The sequence below is a fragment of the Diabrotica virgifera genome, chromosome 5 (genome assembly GCF_917563875.1).
Source record: "Diabrotica virgifera virgifera chromosome 5, PGI_DIABVI_V3a".
NCBI classification, from domain to species: domain Eukaryota; kingdom Metazoa; phylum Arthropoda; class Insecta; order Coleoptera; family Chrysomelidae; genus Diabrotica; species Diabrotica virgifera.
Window position 1 is genome coordinate 24,539,850 of NC_065447.1, and position 19,521 is coordinate 24,559,370.

At 33.4% G+C, this 19,521-nt stretch overlaps 1 protein-coding gene across 1 annotated transcript in view; it reads left to right on the forward strand.

Moving 5' to 3' along the window:
* LOC114329716 (gamma-aminobutyric acid receptor alpha-like) overlaps positions 1-18,316 on the forward strand; it is a 125,262-nt gene extending 106,946 nt beyond the window's left edge. The window contains exons 3-10 of the mRNA XM_028278898.2: positions 1,174-1,241; positions 1,616-1,836; positions 7,134-7,216; positions 7,278-7,412; positions 8,419-8,638; positions 11,780-12,029; positions 14,277-14,448; positions 17,023-18,316. Coding sequence (XP_028134699.1) covers positions 1,174-1,241; positions 1,616-1,836; positions 7,134-7,216; positions 7,278-7,412; positions 8,419-8,638; positions 11,780-12,029; positions 14,277-14,448; positions 17,023-17,204 — 1,331 coding nt within the window. The 3' untranslated portion in view covers positions 17,205-18,316. The remainder of the gene's footprint in view (positions 1-1,173; positions 1,242-1,615; positions 1,837-7,133; positions 7,217-7,277; positions 7,413-8,418; positions 8,639-11,779; positions 12,030-14,276; positions 14,449-17,022) is intronic.
* The last annotated feature ends 1,205 nt before the right edge of the window (positions 18,317-19,521 follow it).

A 19,521-nucleotide genomic window follows, 5' to 3' on the forward strand; every position in this document is an offset into this window, starting at 1 on the left:
TAGATTTTTGAAAAATATTGAACACGTATTTTTTAGTTTTTCGATATGACGTTAATTTCGTGAAATATTTGCTTTTTTTTGTGAAACTTTTTGGCCCTCCCATTTCCTTACGCCCCGATCAATTCGTCAGATTTTTGAAATACACTCTTTTGCATGTACTTAACTTACCTTATTTTAATCTGACAATTTCGAGTATTTTTAAGGATAGAATTTTTTTTTCGGGCCCCCTTAACGAACGCCCCTGTGTTAAGAGCCATATGGTAGAGGTACATCTGCAGGGTACCAGGTTTCTCCCCATATATAATCTGACGCGCTCGAGTAACTGCAAAAATCCCCGCTTGGGCTCCCCTACCATTAGGATCGTATATGCCAAAATTTGTATTATTACTCCGGTGCAAGAGTATCTTAACTTATTAAATTAGTAGGTATCGTATATGGCAAAATGCGTATTATTACTCCGGTGCAAGACTATCTTAACTTCAAATACATCATTATCAGTATATTATTTTAAAAACACTAACTAAAATGAGTCACTATAAATGTGTTGTTTTAATTCACAATACCATTCTATCATTAATACGGTTGATGTAAATAAAAGCTAAAAATTTGAGCCAAGCTAAAACATTCGTTATCTCCACATTTAGTTTTTTTGAGTTGCGATACTCTTGCACTCATAGTGCGATATATCATACTAGTGGCGTCATCCATCTGGGCACGATGACGTAATCGATCATTTTTTTAATGATAATAGGGGTCGTGTGCTACCTCATTTGAAAGGTTGTTATTCTCTATTCAGTAATATGTATAAACATTAACATAATTGAGAGAAATAAGAAGTCCCAGATCTAAACAATCAATCTGAAACTTATCGTGAAACAACTTTCTGGTAATAAAGAAGACGAAAGGAACTCTAAAATATGCAGTCACATTCCGTCTATTCGTCTAGGAAAAATTCCAACGAAAATTGATTCCGTGTACTCAAAATATGAGAAATATGATATATTAAAAAACAGCTTATGATTCATGTTCATGAAGCTGTTTTTTAATATTTCATTTTACTCGTATTTTGAGTACACGGAATCAACTTCCTTTTTTTTATTTAGAAAAAAATACAATCCACATCAACCACGTAGGGTAATTAGTTTCAATATATCAGTTTATTATTTGTTGCAGATACTCCAACTAAAGTTGAAACCAATATATTAATAAGAAGTATGGGACCAATTTCAGAATTAGACATGGTAAGGGATGTATACAGATTTTAGATTGTTGTGATAAAAAAAAATTGTCAATAATAATAAAGAGACCGTTTATTAATTTCTTTTTCGTATTTGTCCAATAAAGTGTTGTCTAAGTAAAATCTTAACTTTGTCTTGTTCATAAGGTAACATGGTACGTCGACGAAACAACACTGCAAATATGGTGTTTTTCAAGCTTAAGCTGTAGATGTACTATCGAAATAAAAGGTTTTAACACCATTCTACCTTATACTACGACTAAAGAAAAGGTCCATGCTTCACCTTTCAATTGACAGTGATCTAGGATCATAAAAATATATGACTATAAAAAAATATAAGTTATCGCATAAGGTCTGACCCATAATATTATGTTGTAGGAATATTCCATGGATTGTTATTTTCGACAGTATTGGAGAGATCCAAGATTATCATACGAAGGACCTATTAAGTCCTTGTCACTATCTATAAAAATGCTGGAAAGAATTTGGAGACCCGACACTTATTTTCACAACGGTAAAAATTCCTACGTTCACACTATAACAGTTCCTAATAAGTTGTTAAGAATTAGCCAAAATGGAGATGTTTTATATTCTATGAGGTAAGAAAGTATCAAAAGGATCAAAAGTTGTGTTTTATTCGCTGTTACAAAGCGACAGAAATATCTAAAACTGCCAAGGTCAGACCGATCAAAAACTTTGGTTACGCGACGTTGTCAGATCAATCGGGTTTCCAAGGCTTTTTGGTTTTTTTCAAGTATTTGTTATCTACTTCACAGTAAATGGAACGGAAATTTAACCAAGTGTTTCCACGCCACTGTACCCCAGGCTGTGGGTGAAAAAACGTGATATAATTCAGGAGTTTTTGAAACCTATCAGGTGTTGTAAAGGACGATGCCAGGAATAACTTCTACTAAAATGTGACCAAAAATATTGTGAGCTTTTTTTTATTGCGATTTTCATTTGTTAAATTTGCAATTTTTAAAGATTTTTAATTTTGCAGCTTAGGATATTGATTTTAGAGAAAAATTTTTTAATAGAAAGTTGTAGTAAATTAAAAAAACCTACAATTTGAGCTGTGGTAAGTTTAATTTCGTTTATTGGTTATTGTAAAACAGCCTGCGAAAGGTCCAAAATGGCCGTTTTTTACAATTGCGTTATTTATTGTACAAATAATTTTTTTATTTTTTAAAGCTTTAAAATGAAGATCTTTCAATTCCAAACATAAAAAAAATTGTAAGGCCGGATTAACGAATTTGTTGCTTAGATATTATAAATTGTTTATCCCAAGAGGTCAAATGTCGAAGGCTATAACTTTTTCAAAAAAAATCGTAGAGAGTTGGTGAAACATCCAATCTCGTTATAAAGAGTTACATTTTCATATTCTGATGTAAATAAATGCGTAAAATATTTTTAAACCCCTAATTTTTGGGTTTGAAAATAAGTGGGCAAATTTCGTTATAAACATTTAGAGCTGAAGCGGCCCTGTACATCCTATGAGTTTTTAACTTACAGATTATTGTTGCTGAAGACGAAACGAAGATTTATAAAAAAATAAAAATTTCTACGACCAACTGAAGCCGAGCTAAATGTTGGGTTTGAAAATAAGGGGGCAAATTTCGTTATAAACATTTAGAGCTGAAGCTGCCCTGTACATCCTATGAGTTTCTAACTTACAGATTATTGTTGCTGAAGACGAAACGAAGATTTATAAAAAAATAAAAATTTTCTACAACCAACTGAAGCCGAGATAATTGTTTATTTTTTTTAATCGTAGTGCCTTTATTTATAAAAATTAGGAAATTATTTTACAGTCATTGACTAAAGAAAGACTTATATTATCTTAAAATAAAAATTATTATAAAATATAGTTACATTTAATTATTAAAAGTTATTTTTAAAATCGGTGCTTTTGCAAGCGGCTGAATTTTGCAAATCGCCCGACTCGCTTCAAATCCGCGCGCTCGGAAAATTTTTACGTAACTTGTATTAAATTTTGACCGAAAACAATTTAATAATATTACCATTATAATATACAGTCTATTTACCACTGTATTTGTTTCTCTTGATAAACTTTTATACGTGAAATCTCATTTCTGAAGAAATAATATTACAAAAATGATACATTTATGTGAAATATATAAGTAACTATATTTTTAATTTTTTCATTGTTATATAAATATAATAATAATAATGTTACTTCTTATTATACAATATAAAACTTTTTCTTCTTGTAGTGACTATCCGTTTTGGATGTTGGCGACCATCATGGCAATTTGGCAAACCCCATTTGGAAACTGAGAACCAGGAAGGCGAAAGATTACCTTGCTAGAAAATTTACGTACGTCGTTCAACACAACAACTACAAATCTTTTTAGAGCAGCAGTACTGATTTAGTGTGCAAGTTCAGATTGCCATGATGGTCGCCAACATCCAAAACGGATAGTCACTACAAGAAGAAAAAGTTTTATATTGTATAATAAGAAGTAACATTATTATTATTATATTTATATAACAATGAAAAAATTAAAAATATAGTTATATATTTCATATATATGTATCATTTTTGCAATATTATTTCTTCAGAAATGAGATTTCACATATAAAAGTTTATCAAGAAAAACAAATACAGTGGTAAATAGACTGTATATTATAATGGTAATATTATTAAATTGTTTTCGGTCAAAATTTAATACAAGTTACGTAAAAATTTTCCGAGCGCGTGGATTTGAACGAGCCGGGCGATTTGCAAAATTCGGCCGCTCGCAAAAGCACCGATTTTAAAAATAATTTTTAATAATTAAATGTAACTATATTTTATAATAATTTTTATTTTAAGATAATATAAGTCTTTCTTTAGTCAATGACTGTAAAATAATTTCCTAATTGTTATAAATAAAGGCACTACGATTTAAGAAAAAAGAAACAATTATCTCGGATTCAGCTGGTTGTAGAAAATTTCTATTTTTTTATAAATCTTCGTTTCGTGTTTTACGCATTTATTTACATCAGAATATGAAAATATAACTCTTTAGAAGGAGATTGGATGTTTCACCAACTCTCTACGACTTTTTTTTTAAAGGTATAGCCTTCGACATTTGACCTCTTGGGATAAACAATTTATAATATCTAAGCAACAAATTCGTTAATCCGACCTTACAATTTTTTTTATGTTTGGAATTGAAAGATCTTCATTTTAAAGCTTTAAAAAATTAAAAAAATTATTTGTACAGTAAATAACGCAATTGTAAAAACGGCCATTTTGGACCTTTCGCAGGCTGTTTTGCAATAACCAATAAACGAAATTAAACTTACCATAGCTTAAATTGTAGGTCTTTTAATTTACTACAACTTTCTATTAAAAAGTTTTTTTCTAGAATCAATATCCTAAGCTGCAAAATTAAAAATCTTTAAAAATTGCAAATTTAACAAATGAAAATCGCAATAAAAAAAAGCTCACAATATTGTTGGTCACATTTTAGTAGAAGTTTACAGTTCTTTACAACACCTGATAGGTTTCAAAAATTCCTGAATTATATCCTGAAATCGACCTATTTTTCACCCACAGCCTGGAGTACTGGTAGCAAACAATTTCTACTTTCATAAAACCTACCAATTAACTTTACCGAGAAAATTACCAAGAAATCCCGGGTATAGAGTATTCAAAAGATGTTTTAAACCATTGAAAGCTGGTAGTAAATATTAAAAAGGTCTGGTTTTACCTACTTACTTATACAAATTTCAAAGTTATCCCTCGCTAACCCCTTGGGCTTGGTTACTCATTGCAATTATACTTTTAAGTAGTCAGTATCCACTTGCAAGGCAGAGTAGCTGGACAATAAAAATACACTAAATAAACAACTATTCGACGATTTTATCTGACAATGTCGCAAAACCACTCATTTCGTACACCATATATTTTAAGTGGGGGGTGGGGGTATGGTTTGACATATTTAATTTTTTTGTTTAATTTAAATAAAAGTGCATAATCTCAAGAATACACTCTCAAAATTTCAGATTAATCAGCGTAAAATTACCAGAGACACAGCATGCTGAATCCCTTATAAATGTACATGCACCAACGGAAAATACAGAAGAAGATGTTAAAGATAGCTTTTATGAACAGTTAGAGCATCTGTTCTACCAAATACCATCATACGACACAAAAATAATTGTAGGAGATTTCAATGCCAAGATTGGCAGAGAGGACGTATACAAACAAATAACAGGGGGGAAAAGTAAACACAGGGAAAGTAACCTGAATGGAAAAAGAGTAATAGAATTTGCTTTCGAACACAATATGCGAATTATGAGCACTTATTTCGACCACAAAGAAATCCATAAAGGTACTTGGATATCACCAGATGGACAAACAGTAAATCAAATAGATCATTTGCTAATAGAAGCCAAACATGCAAGAGCCATACAAGATAGCCGAAGTTATAGAGGTGCAGATGCAAATTCTGATCACTTTTTGGTCAAAGTCAAAATGGAGCAAATAATTCCCACAATCACTAAGACTAGTTGCACAAAAATGAAAAGATATAACGGTGCACTACTTCAGAATGAAGAGGTTAAGAAAAAATTCAAGCAGAAAATTGAACAGAAAATAGAAAGCCAGACAACAGTAGATGATATAGAAAGCAGATGGGTACAGCTAAGGGGAAACATTCAAGAGGCAGCCGACTTAGTATTACTAAGAAAAAGACAAAGTAAACAAACAGACTGGTACGATGAAGATTGTAAGAAAGCAATTAGGGAGCGAAATAAAGCCAGAATAAACAGCATAATGAGAAATAATGAAGAAAGTAAACAAGCCTATGCTGAAAAAAGACGGGAAGCAAAGAAGATCTGTAGAAGAAAGAAACGGTTAAATCTAGAGCAGAAATTAGACCGAATTGAAGAAGATTTTTTAAATAAACAAGTCAGGAATTTCTACCAAGAAATAAAACGCGACCGAACCCAGTACAAAACCGCATCAAGATATAAAGATGAAGAGGGAAATCTGATAGGTGGAATAGATGAAAAATTAAGAAGATGGGCCAATTATTTCCAGAATATATTATGCACAGACGATCAAGACGAAATAGAGCAAATGCAACTACCGCATGAAGAAGAAAGAGACCCAAATGTGAATGAAGAAGTACCTACCAAGGAAGAAATTATAGATATCATAGAAAACTTAAAAAACAACAAAGCACCGGGAGAAAACGGTATCATTGCAGAGTTTTTAAAAGATGGTGGCGAAGGGCTTCAAGAAGAAATCACCGAGTTAATATGCGAAGTGTGGATCAAAGAAAATATACCCAATCAGTGGAAAGAAGCTATCCTATGTCCTGTACATAAAAAAGGAGACGTTACAGATTGTAGAAGTTACAGGGGAATAGCTCTACAAGATACAGTATATAAGATTCTGGCCATATTAATTAGAAATAAAATTAAAACAAAAGTGGAAAATTGTCTAGGTGAATATCAAGCGGGTTTTAGAGCACAAAGATCGGTAATAGACCAAATTTTTGCAATGAAACAAATTTTATCTAGCTCATATGAATTCAACCTAGCATTAAATATGTTATTTATTGATTTTAAACAAGCATACGATACCATAAAAAGAAGTAAAGTATATGAAACACTAGAATATTTTGAATTTTCACCAAAAATAGTAAGATTGACTAAATGCATACTTAGTGACACTAAAAGTAAAGTTATGATAGAAGGACGGGTTTCGGATAGCTTTATCACCAATAGAGGCCTGCGACAAGGTGACCCGTTATCAACAGATTCTCACCACCACGTTTAACTGAAGTTTCCTCTCCTTGATTTGCTACCTGAGTGACCTTCGTAGTTTCAGATATTTCTTTACAATTATAAATTTTCCTCAACTTTTATATTCTTACAGATTAACTATTAAAGCGAAGTGCCCAATGGAACTAAGAAATTTTCCAATGGATCGGCAATCTTGTCCGCTAATCTTTGGTAGCTGTAAGTAGTTTTCAAGTTTTCAAATATTTATAGTCTTATATAAATAAATGATTTATTTTAGTTGCATATACTACCAAGGACTTGGTATATACGTGGCAAAATGACGAAAGTGTCAGCTTTGTTCCTGGAATGACATTATCCCAGTTTGATTTGATTAGTTTTCATTATAGAAATGTAAATATAAGCAAGAGAGAAGGTAAATTCCCATAATTTATTAACATATTTTTATTGATAGGAAAAGAACTTTTATTATTATTAATTAAGGGGAGTGAAAGTGATGTAACATCAGATTAGATAATATGAAGTTGCGGTACTAGAGCTGTATTAATCTCACATATTCGTTGGTTGCCATCACATCTTGGTTTGTGACATCGCAATCAGGCAGGCGACGTGAAACCATCTTCATAGTGAACGTTTCATTCAAGCATTTGCACTCTCAGCATATAAAAGAGAAACAAAAAATAGAATAGTTTTGTGCCAGTCTACAAGAAGTACTCACAACAACACAGAATATCCCAAGTGGTTTCAACACCAAAATTGGATAAGACAGAATCGAAGGATACGTGGGTTAGCACCGTGTTAGTTAGAAAATGAGCGAGTGAATCTTTTGCTTCAGTTCCACAGGTTGGTCAATGTCCTTATTTTGTCCATTGCTACATACGAAGCTGAAACATGAACTCTCAAAAACGATAGAAATAAGGTCGAAGCCTTTAAAATGTGGGTCTACAGAAGAATTATATGCGTGTCCTTAATAGAATACAACACCAACTTGTCAATTCTAGAAGAGCTTAATATAAAAGACAGACTATTAAAAAAAGTAAGCCGAGCATATCTAAATTACTTCGGCCACATAGCCAGAAGAGCGGAGACTATGGAACTGGATTGGTAGTAGAAGCAAAGGTAGAAGGGCACACCAAATGAAGTCTCTGGTGGGAAAATCCCTACATAAAGCCTTCCATCTGGCATAGGATCGCACAATCAATAGAGACAGCAATCTAATAGTATTTAGAGTGTCACCAAACCCTGACAAGGGTTCAAGGAATGGGGAAAAGTTAAAGTAAACTTTTTAGAAGACCAGTTAATAAAACTATACGTGGTTATACTAAGCATGATGCTACTAAATAAATAATTAATAGGTATTTTAACATAATATGTATTAACAAAAGATAATTCTCATAATCTTCTCAATTTTCTCTTTGTAGGAGCAGTTTCCATTCTTGAAGTTGCTTTTAATCTGCAGCGCCATGCTGGTTATTTTCTTATTCAAGTATATCTACCATGTATCTTAATCGTAGTTTTATCATGGGTGTCTTTCTGGATACATAGGGAAGCAACTAGCGACAGAGTAGGACTAGGAATCACAACAGTGCTTACCCTGTCTACCATAAGTTTGGATTCAAGAACTGATTTACCAAAAGTGTCGTGAGTATAATAAGTCGACAGACATATCTGAAACTGCCAAGGTCAGATCGATCGAAAACTTTGGTTACGCGACGTTGTTAGATTAATCGGTTTTAAAGCATTTTCGGTTTTTTATTTGTTTCTGTTTCATATTTCAACTAAACAACTATTTGACGATTTTATCTGGCAATGTGGCAAAAACACTGATCGTGCACAATGCATTTTTTTTATACTTTTTGCACTAACGCGTTGAACTGACTTCCCCTCTCCTTCATTAGCTATCTGACTGACCTACCCGGTTTCAAATATGTACTTCTGTACAATTGAAGCCCTTGGCGTGAAAAGGTTATATGCCACATACAATTAGTTTTGAGAAATCCCCTTTAGAAACTCATTTTAAATCCAGGAAATCCAATTTCAATACAAAATTTAATTGAATTTTGGTACAATAGGTAAAGAAGTTTGCCTAATATTTTAGCAATAATAATAACTTAAAAAAATCACAAGTTTTTTTTAATGATTTATTTACAAAAAAATGTGGCTTGTACCCTTTTACATGAAAGAATAAACGAAACACTTAAAACAAAACGAATACATAAACATTAGTCCTCATCACTTAACGGTAAATCTTCGTCCAAATATTCGACTTCTATTGGTTGTGTGGCCTCTAATGTTTCTTCTTGGCGAACACAATTTTTAGCGCCAATTTCCTTATAAAATTGGTGATTGACTTCAGGAATATAAGGAAGTAAAAGCGACAAATTATTTATCTTTTTTTTTTGGTTCAGTTTTATTGGATCCAAATATTTCTGTTTGAGACATTCTGTCAAAGATATTCTTCTCATTCCTTTTTCCCAATATTCACGTTCTTAAAACTTTCATTTAAATAATGTTTTATTTTGAGTATGTTCGGGTTTTCATTTTCTAATCTGAAGATGATAATTTTGCTGAACGCGACGTTTTTTTGTCATCTGTAAACTTTTTTTTACTTAGATTCTCCTCCAACACTTTAAAGGATAAGAAGTCTTCTCTCTTTAGTACTGTCACGTGAAATGGATTGTTCACATTACACTTTTTTACTGCCTCATACCAATCTACTGGTTCATATACCACCTTCATTTTCTTCTTATATTTCTCTATAATAGCAAAATCCCTGTCTGACGGAAGATGTGTATGTCCAACTACTAAAAACCTATGTTCTATGGATTCAAATACAGCCTCTGTGACCAACTGCTTCCACAACCCAATCAAGACCCAGTTTTTGTTCTGTCCTCCGCAGTTGTCCGTATAAACGATTAGGTTTTCGGGGAGGTGTTTTTGTTCTTTAAAGTGTTTCAAGAGAATACTTGCAATCTCATCACTACCTCTTTTCCCATTATTCTCAGACCACATATACATATAGCCCTTGTTATTGACGCAGTCATGAATTCCCAAATTATACACCATGTCTTCCTCAAATAAAAAGCTGTACCAGTTGTTAAAGAGGGCACAGGAAGTGCTTGCTTAAAGTCAAATGGGAACACTTATGTATCTTTTGAAGCTAACATGCCTATCTCATTTTTTAACGTATCTAACGCCTTAAATGCAACTCCTTCTCTGTCTTCAATTTCTTCAAAGTATCTTCATTTTCTTTGGAATTCTCAATCTTTAGCTCTAGTTCATCACATATTTTACAGGTATCGCTTCGAGGTATCTTGAAACCTATGTTAAATTCTGAACAAAATATCCTTCTATAATTTATCTTGACTAATGGGTAATAGATTTCTTTCAGCACACCAAGGTTTGTAATACTCGTGATATAAAGAGGATATATTTAGATCATGATCAATGTATGTTTTATGAGGGTTTTTTTTCTGCTATAATGATTAATGTATTTTGGAATGCTATTAATATGATCCCGAGCCGACTGGCACGCCTCTTCCGATATTTTATTATGACGCTCCAAGAATTTTCCTCTTATATCTGATTTAGTTGTTGGTAAACCTGCAACCATTTGTTTCTGCTGCAGTTATAAGCGCTTTGGAGAAGTCAAACCATGGATGGACATAAATTATTTTTTGCATACTTTCACATCAAAACCATTGACTTTCACAAAGTAATAAAAACTAAAATTTCGGGAAGACTCAACTTTCTTTGTTTTCTTAGGATATGAACGTTTTTTAGCTTGCCGCTTCATGCTATGAAATAAGTATAAGTTCTGTTTGTTATAATCTGCAATATTCCAAAATCCGTCAAAAATTTGGTTTTCTGTACCTTGAAGCAACATCCTACAGTTTTTTTTGCATCCACAAGGCGGACCCAAGACTCTCGCTGAAACATTTTTACCTTCCTTGCTTGTATAGGATGAACCAAGATTTCGGCGCATCTTTCTTAAAGTGTATTTATCTACATTTTTCCTTCGCCACCTACTTTTTCAGGGGTAGGAAGTTCGTCACGGCTCATTTTTCTTGGGGTTTCCTGAAAAAAAAAAATGCGTTGTTAATGGCAGTTGGTATTATAAACATATTTTGAATGGTAAAAAATATCTTAATAGTTTTACTGGTTACGCATGTGTAGCATCATAAACTTTATAAAACATCACATCATGTCACAAACACTAAAATAGATATAAAAAATCAGAAAAAGGATACATGCCACAAAATAAGCCACATGACTTGCAAAAATATATCCACAAAAATTACAGTAAAAGGGTGTATGCCACAAAACCTAAAAAACGTACCTGTTGCTGCTCGGAGGGCGATGAACTATCTTCATTTTCACTTTCAACATAATCCTTGTCTTTTTTGCTATCATCTGAGTCCCAATCACTGTTACTTTTTTCACTTGAATCACTTGAAAACTGATAAAAATCACGAGAACATCCGCCACGTGGTTCACTCATGATGGTGGCTTGTAACCTTTTCTTGAAAATTACCGATGTGCTGCAGAAATTGTAAAAATGACACTTCACCACACTAGCGCTATCTGTTAGAGAATCGTCAAAATAAATTTTGTATGGCTAGTACCCTTATTCCCGAATCATTTAAATAGAAAATATCGATTTTTATAGTTTTGTGGCTTGTACCCTTTTCACGCCAAGGGCTTCAATTGTAAATTTAATGAAGTCTTGTAAATATACTCTTTTTGAATACTTAGCAGATTTTTATAACCCCTTATTTTCAGTTATGCAACAGCACTAGATTGGTTCCTCTTCACCAGCTTTTTCTACTGTATCGCTACTTTGCTTGAATTTGCAAGCGTCCATTACTTTACCAAAGTGGGAAGCGGTGAAATAGCTGTTGATGAGGAGGAATGGGAAGATTGTTCTGAGTCTGAAGAGGAGATCATTGGGGAGATTGAACCAGAGATCAATTCAACCCACATGGATGGTTCAGCAAGTCAAAGGAATTGTATATTTTGTTCTACATATCGTGTAAGAGAATGGTTTTGCTGGTAGAATTAGCTAATAATTATAAATAGTCGCCTGTACTATCATCATCATCATCCAGCCTTCTGCATCCAAAGTCGAACATATCTTCTTCTACGGCACTACAACCCAAATTGAGCCTTGGCCTCCTTTATTTTTTGCCTCCGCCCTTGCTTGTCTGTGGCTGCTCTTCTCCATACACGTACTCCTAAAAGGGCTTGTGCGTCGCTGTTTACTGTGTCTTCCCAGCGCTTTCTTGGCTTTCCAACCGGTCTCTTTCCCTGCATTCTAGCATTCAGTGCTCTTTTTGGTAGCCTATCCTCTTCCGTTCTTGTCACATGTCAGGCCCATTGCAATCTTTGTATTCTAATGAAGTCAGACTTCATGTGTCAGGACTTCAGGACAGGGGTGTTTCCTTATAAAGTTGATAAAGCTCGTTGATGTATCGGCTTCTGAAGATTCCGTTTTCCCCCACAGGTCCTAGTATTCTCCTCAGTACTTTCCTTTCGAATGTGTCGAGCTTGTTTTTGGATGTTTCTTTCAGGACCCATGCTTCACTGCCATAGCATGCTATTGGTCGAATTACGGTTTTATAGATTTTCATCTTTGTATTTCGGTTAACATTTTTAGACCGAAATATATGGGAGAGGGCAAAATAAGTTCTGTTTGCCTGCGTTATTCTCTTTCGTATTTTTCCATCTTCTGATCCGTCGGTATATAGTTCTACTCCCAGGTATGTAAACTTTCCAACCGTTTCAATGTCATCTCCATGTATAATGTTTTGTGGGACTATATTTCTTCTCGTCTGTATCATTATTTTTGTTTTTTCTGTGTTAATTTCCAGACCTAGCCTTTTTGTTAGCGTTTTTAACACTGCGTATGTTTCATGTGCTCCTATTGATATTCTACTCATACTCATAATATTAATATCATCGGCATAAGCGGCCACTTGAACCGTTCGGTTGGTCAGTAAGTTTCCTCGTCCAGTTTGCATTTGCCTAACCGCATACTCCAGTGCCAGGTTAAACAAAGTTGGGAAATTTGGAAAAAGAGTGTCCGGTGGTTTTGTATTCGTACACATGCCTAAGTTTCATCCATGGATGGATGGAAAGTTGAACATATGCCTCCCCTAATTTCTTCCAGTTCTGTCGGTCTTGGATTTTTTGCAACCTTTACCCAGCAACTATTTTGACGTCATGTGTCACACTGTAATTTTTTGGGTCCACCTCCCGTCCTTCACTCTGACTACATGGCCTGCCCAATTCCACTTCCGCCATGCTATTCGCTCTATGGTATCTGTGACGCATGTCCTTCTTCTGACTTCCTTTTTTCTAACCCTGTCTCTGAGAGTCAGTCCAAGTAGTGACCGTTCCATTCTTCTCTGGGCCACTCTAAGTTTTGTTGCTGAGGCCTGGGTTAACGATAATGTTTCGGTGCTGTAAGTTATGACTGGAAGCACACATTGGTCGAACGTCTTCTTTTTCAGATAATTTGGCATGTTGCTCTTAAAGATGTCCCACGTTCGGCATTTTGATTGTCCCTGGCACTTTGGATTTCATGCCCCAAGTATTTATATTTATGGACCAATGCTATTTCGTTGACTTTTGGATTTTCACTTGGTACCAGGTTTGTCATGTATTGTGTCTTTCAAAAATTTATGTTTAAACAAACTTTTTTACAGGCGGCATCTAACTCAATAAGCATAGTTCTAATTTCTTCTAAGTTGTCTGTTATAAGAACTATGTCGTCTGCGAATCGTAGGTAGAAGAGCCTTTCGCCTTCGACATTTATTCCTTTGGCTTCCCACTCCAATTGTTTGAAAGCATGTTCCAGTACTGCCGTAAATAATTTGGAAGATAACGTGTCTCCCTGTCTAATTCCTTTTTTGATTTTTGTAGATTTGGTATCTTTGTGTAGTCGGACGGTCATAATTGCATTATTGTGTATGTTCAGTTTCAGTTGGAGTTACGAGTACCTACACTATCAGTTTTTAGTACCTATAATCTATACGACTTTACTCCAACGCTCTCATCATGCTGTTAATATACTATACATATAATAGTATATATACCTATGTATACTATATAGATACACCTGCACTATACATAGTCAATATTAACTTGAGTATACAATTAAAAAATTATTCGCTATAAACGCTTTAGCGCTCACGATTCATTATTAATAATCATAGTTGGTGCATTGAATTTCTGAAAATTAGGTTTATTTTAAAACGAAAATATTTAAAATTTTTAGAATCTTAGAAACCGAGACCGAGGAACTTGTTTGCTTCATTCTCATCCTTCGACATTGGAGAGGACAACTCAAACTGAAAATAAGTTGCCCAAATGGAAACAGTTCATATACTGTCTTACAGGAGATGACCAGTTTAGACGACAGAGGCAAAGGGAAGCTGCAGCCTTAAAAGGTATGTTATTTAAAAGCGAAAACTTTTAGTAAGTGTCAAATGATAAATTTCTGTATGAATAACGAACTTTTTTTTAACTATTTTGGTCAATAAAATAAGTTTGAATAAACAACACATTTTTGACCATGAAGACCAATACAGATCGCACCCCGACTTCACTAGTGCCCTAACCCTAAAAACGTGGAAAATCTGTTTTTTGGCCTATGGCATCTCTTTATGCGTTGCCTTCATGGTGGAATAATTTCATATACTTTAGTTATCTTAGAATCTGCATAGTGCGCCTGTGTCGTTATTACCATTTCCGGTTTTGGCCCTCTCAGCCTTAACAAGAGCGTCACAAGATAGTTTGCGTTACGCTGTGGTCGAGATTGGTTGTGTGCTAAGTATCGTTCATTTTTAAATATTACCCTAACATGTAATAAATGTATTTGTTAGCCAACAAAAATTACTTACCTAAGTAAAACTTCAACTTTGGCATTGGCAACTCCTTTCTATAATTTATCCTATTGTCTTCCTTTGTGTTTTACTTCTCATATATAGATTTTCTCTTTACTTTGTTTCTTTGACATTTGAGTTAATTTTCGTTCCAAGCCTTTTCATTTTAGTTAACATTTCATTCTGTAGTCTTTCCATTCAAATTAAGTTCCCATTCGCTATTCAAAAATTAAGTTCAGCACTTCAATTGTTCTAGCTCATGTCCTATTCCTTTAACGTACTTCAAATAATAATTTTCTAAAACTTGAACTATTTATTGTAATTAACTAGCATCAAATAATATTCGTCAGTACTAGTTTTTCTCCAATATGCTAACCACTTAAAAATGAGTGTTTTCATATAATTTGTTCTCTTTTGAATAAAACTTGAAGCAAGCAAAACCCATGAAATAATATTATTTACAACAATAAGTTTTTCCCAACTTATTTGGGGTGAGTATTTTCTTAATTATAATTTACCTTATGCTTTTCGGCAAATATTTTAGCGAGCGATCCTTAGCAATGCTTGAGTTTTTTTTATTAACTTTATTTTTTTACACTTATTGCTATCGTTAATTTTATTCAGTTTTAGTTACAATTTTTACAGTGGTATTAGTTGCGACCGTTTGACTTTGGTAGGATGGTCTACTTATTCGCGAACTGGGTCTTCTTGCCAAACGTGGATCTCGTGTGCTATTATACCCCTAGTAATACGCACTGTTTTTTTTTCTTAGTCGCTGGGGAGAGCCTATTATAGCATGCTGCATGAATTAAGTACCATCTAGCCGCCGTTCTGCACCGGTGCCCATGTAACTACGATAAGGGCCTGCATCCGAACACCTCCTCCTCCATTTAACAGAGGCTACGTGGAGCTGAAGTCCCTCCAAAACCTGAGGACGGCAACGGAGATCCCTCGGCAGACGCAAAAGATAAGTAGGCCTCTTGCAGTCAGGTGTTTGCAAAGTGCTACTGAACAAACTAGTTTCCTTGACAATAACTTTCTTTTGTTAATAAACTTCAATTTCCTTTTATTCAGTATTTTTAATAGCAATAATGTGTATTTGATTGATTTACTAGGGTCAATAAATGAATATGTGAAACCTTTGAATTTTATTGGTTAACCTCCCTTAGATCATTGAAAAAGTGAGTCATTGTTGCACAGCACAGGACCTACGCCAGGCTGAGCTAGCCAATAACCTTTGTAAGGGTTACAAAGTTTGCGATCTTAAGGTTATGGCACTAATGAAGTCGGGGTGCGAGATATAGGTGCATACATTCAATAAAACCCTTGGACAAAGATCTATAATAGATTATGTTGTAACCAACAGATATACACATCCATCAAAAATAATAGACATAAATGCCTAGAAAAATTTTGTATTCATTCTACATTAATCTTATCGACTATGTTATTATTTTTTCATAAATATGTTAAGTTTGTTCTTACAAATGCTCATATACTATTATCACTATTATACTGTGACGAATTAGCGACCGCAAGTAACAGGTTCCGTCTCGACAGCCATACATTTACGGAAACATATGAAAAAAATGACGCAGCGAACAAGCGAGGAAAGGATTTCTGGTGAATGTTCGGCGGTCAAGGCTACAGATTACTAGGGATGGGCGGTTCCGTTTTTCCGGAACGTTTAAGAACATATCTGGTATTTTTGTATTCAATATATAAGGACGCGAATTATTAGGAGCAGTTGAGTGTTCAGTTATAAGTTAGAATTCGTAAAGTAAACTTGTATAAATAAATAAAGTCGTATATAAATACGAACCGCTCGTTTCATTTTAATTGTTGTAATTGTGAATTGTTATGATACTATTATTACCGTTTTGTTAGGTTTAAAATTAACTACATTAAAAGTGCTTCAAAAAATTTCATTTTCTTAGGTAGATAGTGCTTTAGATAGCAATAAAAGATTTGGCTTTGATTGATCTTGTTGACGAATTTTATTACATTGCTGACAAAGAACTCTTGTATACGTTATAAAAGTAACTAGAAGGGTTTAAACGTGTTTTGGACTATTGTATTTTCTTAAAAAACATATTTTTATAAATAAAATATGCATATTTATATTGAATTCATTTTTAGGTGCTCAGCATGGAAGACATGTCAATAGCGTCTCTTTAATAGATAGAATATCGAGAATCATCTTTCCTGCTTCCTTTGGTTTCTTCAACTTATTTTATTGGATAATCTATTACACAAACTATGACAACTTTAAGTGGGGAAAAAGCAAGTTGTACGCTATAAATCAAGGGTATGGGGACTAATATTTTCCAGCTTAATTACGTGAATGTGATATTTCTAAAGTGTCCCCTAAAACTTCAATATTATCATGAATATATTGCATAATAATTTGTTTTGTACGAAAGAACTGAGAGTCTGTACATTATATTAAAAAATTGTGTGAAGTTTACTGAACTAATTATGGTAATTATGTGTTATATCTTCGGTGGATGAATTAATTAATTGTTAGATTTTGTGTTGTAGTTTCAACAGTTGTAACTATAAACATAACAATAATGCTATAGATGGAAGAGAAAAAAATATTGGTTCACAGCTACATAAACTGCTTGATCTTAGCTGCATGTGCTTACTCAAAGTCAATTGTTAAACAAATATGTTACAAAAAATATTATACTACGTATTTTGATTATCATTAAAATGTATTATTGTTATGTGTTTGTGCAGTATACTAACGAAAATATTGACCATATAGGGTATTAAAGTTCTGTATAGTCCAGTAAAATGAATCAATTATGCTTCTATTAACTGGAACCAAAAGAATGAGTGATATACTGAATAACTTAAACGAAAAATTTCAATATTTCACGTCATATTTCCCCGTCTCTATTCCATTGAATGGAAACGTGGCCCTTTCATGCGGTGACTACTCAGAAACTGGAACCACTCGAATTGTGGATACATAGCAGAATCCTGTATATACCTATCATGGGCAAAGATGTAACAAAAAAAGGCCATGCGATTATAAAGGAAAAAGACAAATATAGGAAGGCGAAGAATCTCATGGCTGTGTAACTAGGAAAAATAGTACGGATGCACATCAATACTGCTCTGTCAAGTAGAAAGTACTCTGCCTATTTCGTTGTCTTTGTTTCTGGCACTACCTTAGGAGTTCTTAAAAAGACGAAACATGTAATGTGAACGAATACAGACTTTTAGAGATAGAGGACAGATATCCATGCTTGCTGGTGAATAATATTCTGCCCAATATGTACATATAATTCTTATGATTTGCGAGAATTTAAATTATCAACATTTGCTGGACTTTACATATTTAAATATCTATGTATTTGTTGCTTAATTTTAATTGTTAAAATGTGAAAAAATTGTTGTTTTATGTCGTAGAAATCATAAAATTGTGCCAAAGTTATGTTAATACTCAACAATTATTCATACTAAAATTATATAATGAATGGATAATGTGGAAATAAAAAATTAATGTTTTTGATTTTTTTTAATTCCTATAACACCTTAACGACGTTCTACACCTTCGTTGCGGGGTATGCCTCTAAGAGGAAAGGGGGAAACTTATATGCAAGCGAAAGTTGGTAACAATGCATTTATAGCAGAATACTCAAATCATATGTTTCAGTATTGAATACTTTATAAAAATAAATTATAATAAATTACGGAATAAATTACGGAATTAATTATAATAAATAAATTAAAAATAAATGGTACGGTAAACAATCCTCATTTTTTAATGTTATTCCTTACAAAAAACCTTTAATTTAAGCACAAATAATTAAAAATCGTAAATTTGGGTCAAAAGTTATTAACTTTTTAAGAATTCCCATAAGAGCTCATGTTAAAACTTAACTTTGACCCTTAATAGTAATTAAACGGCACGGTAAAACAATTTTTAAAAAATCAAGTCTTACTTTTTTGAAGTAAACTATAACATACTAAAATTTCATGCAAATCCTTAATTCTTTGCCGAAGGTGTAGAACGTCGTTAAGATGATTCTATGTAAGTCCTAAAAATATATTTTGTGATCTGATTAACAACAGTTTTGTAGGAAATTTCTGGATCTGTAATCTAAAATTTTGTGAAGATGACATCTTTTCAATCTTGACATCTTTTTTTAACATTACTATATTATGTTAACTGACACAATGAGTAATTTCTTAGTTCAGGAGCGACTCTAATTTCTGGCGCTTGGACGTAAGACATTGTCTCATGGTCTCAACGAAGGCCAATAGTTTCCTTATTTGTAGTTTTATGATCTCTTTATCAACGTTAGCCAAATGCAAAATGTAGCTAATAGCTCGATTCTCTCTTCGCCTTATTTCTCTATCAACTGTCTCAAAACAAACAAGGCATCCGTTGTTCTTCTTCCTGGAATAAACCCAAAGGACCTTCCTCTCTTAGGGCCAACTTCCTAAAGTACGTATACCAATTTTGCTTTATTTCTTCACATTTTTAACTATTATTCTACCAAGTACTTCGAAAAACTAAACATTGAGTCTCTAGAGAACCAAAACACAAAATGGCTGTATAAAAAACGTTTAGAACAAAGATTTGAGATAAACCCAGTAACAACAGGTGAAGAAGTAAATGAG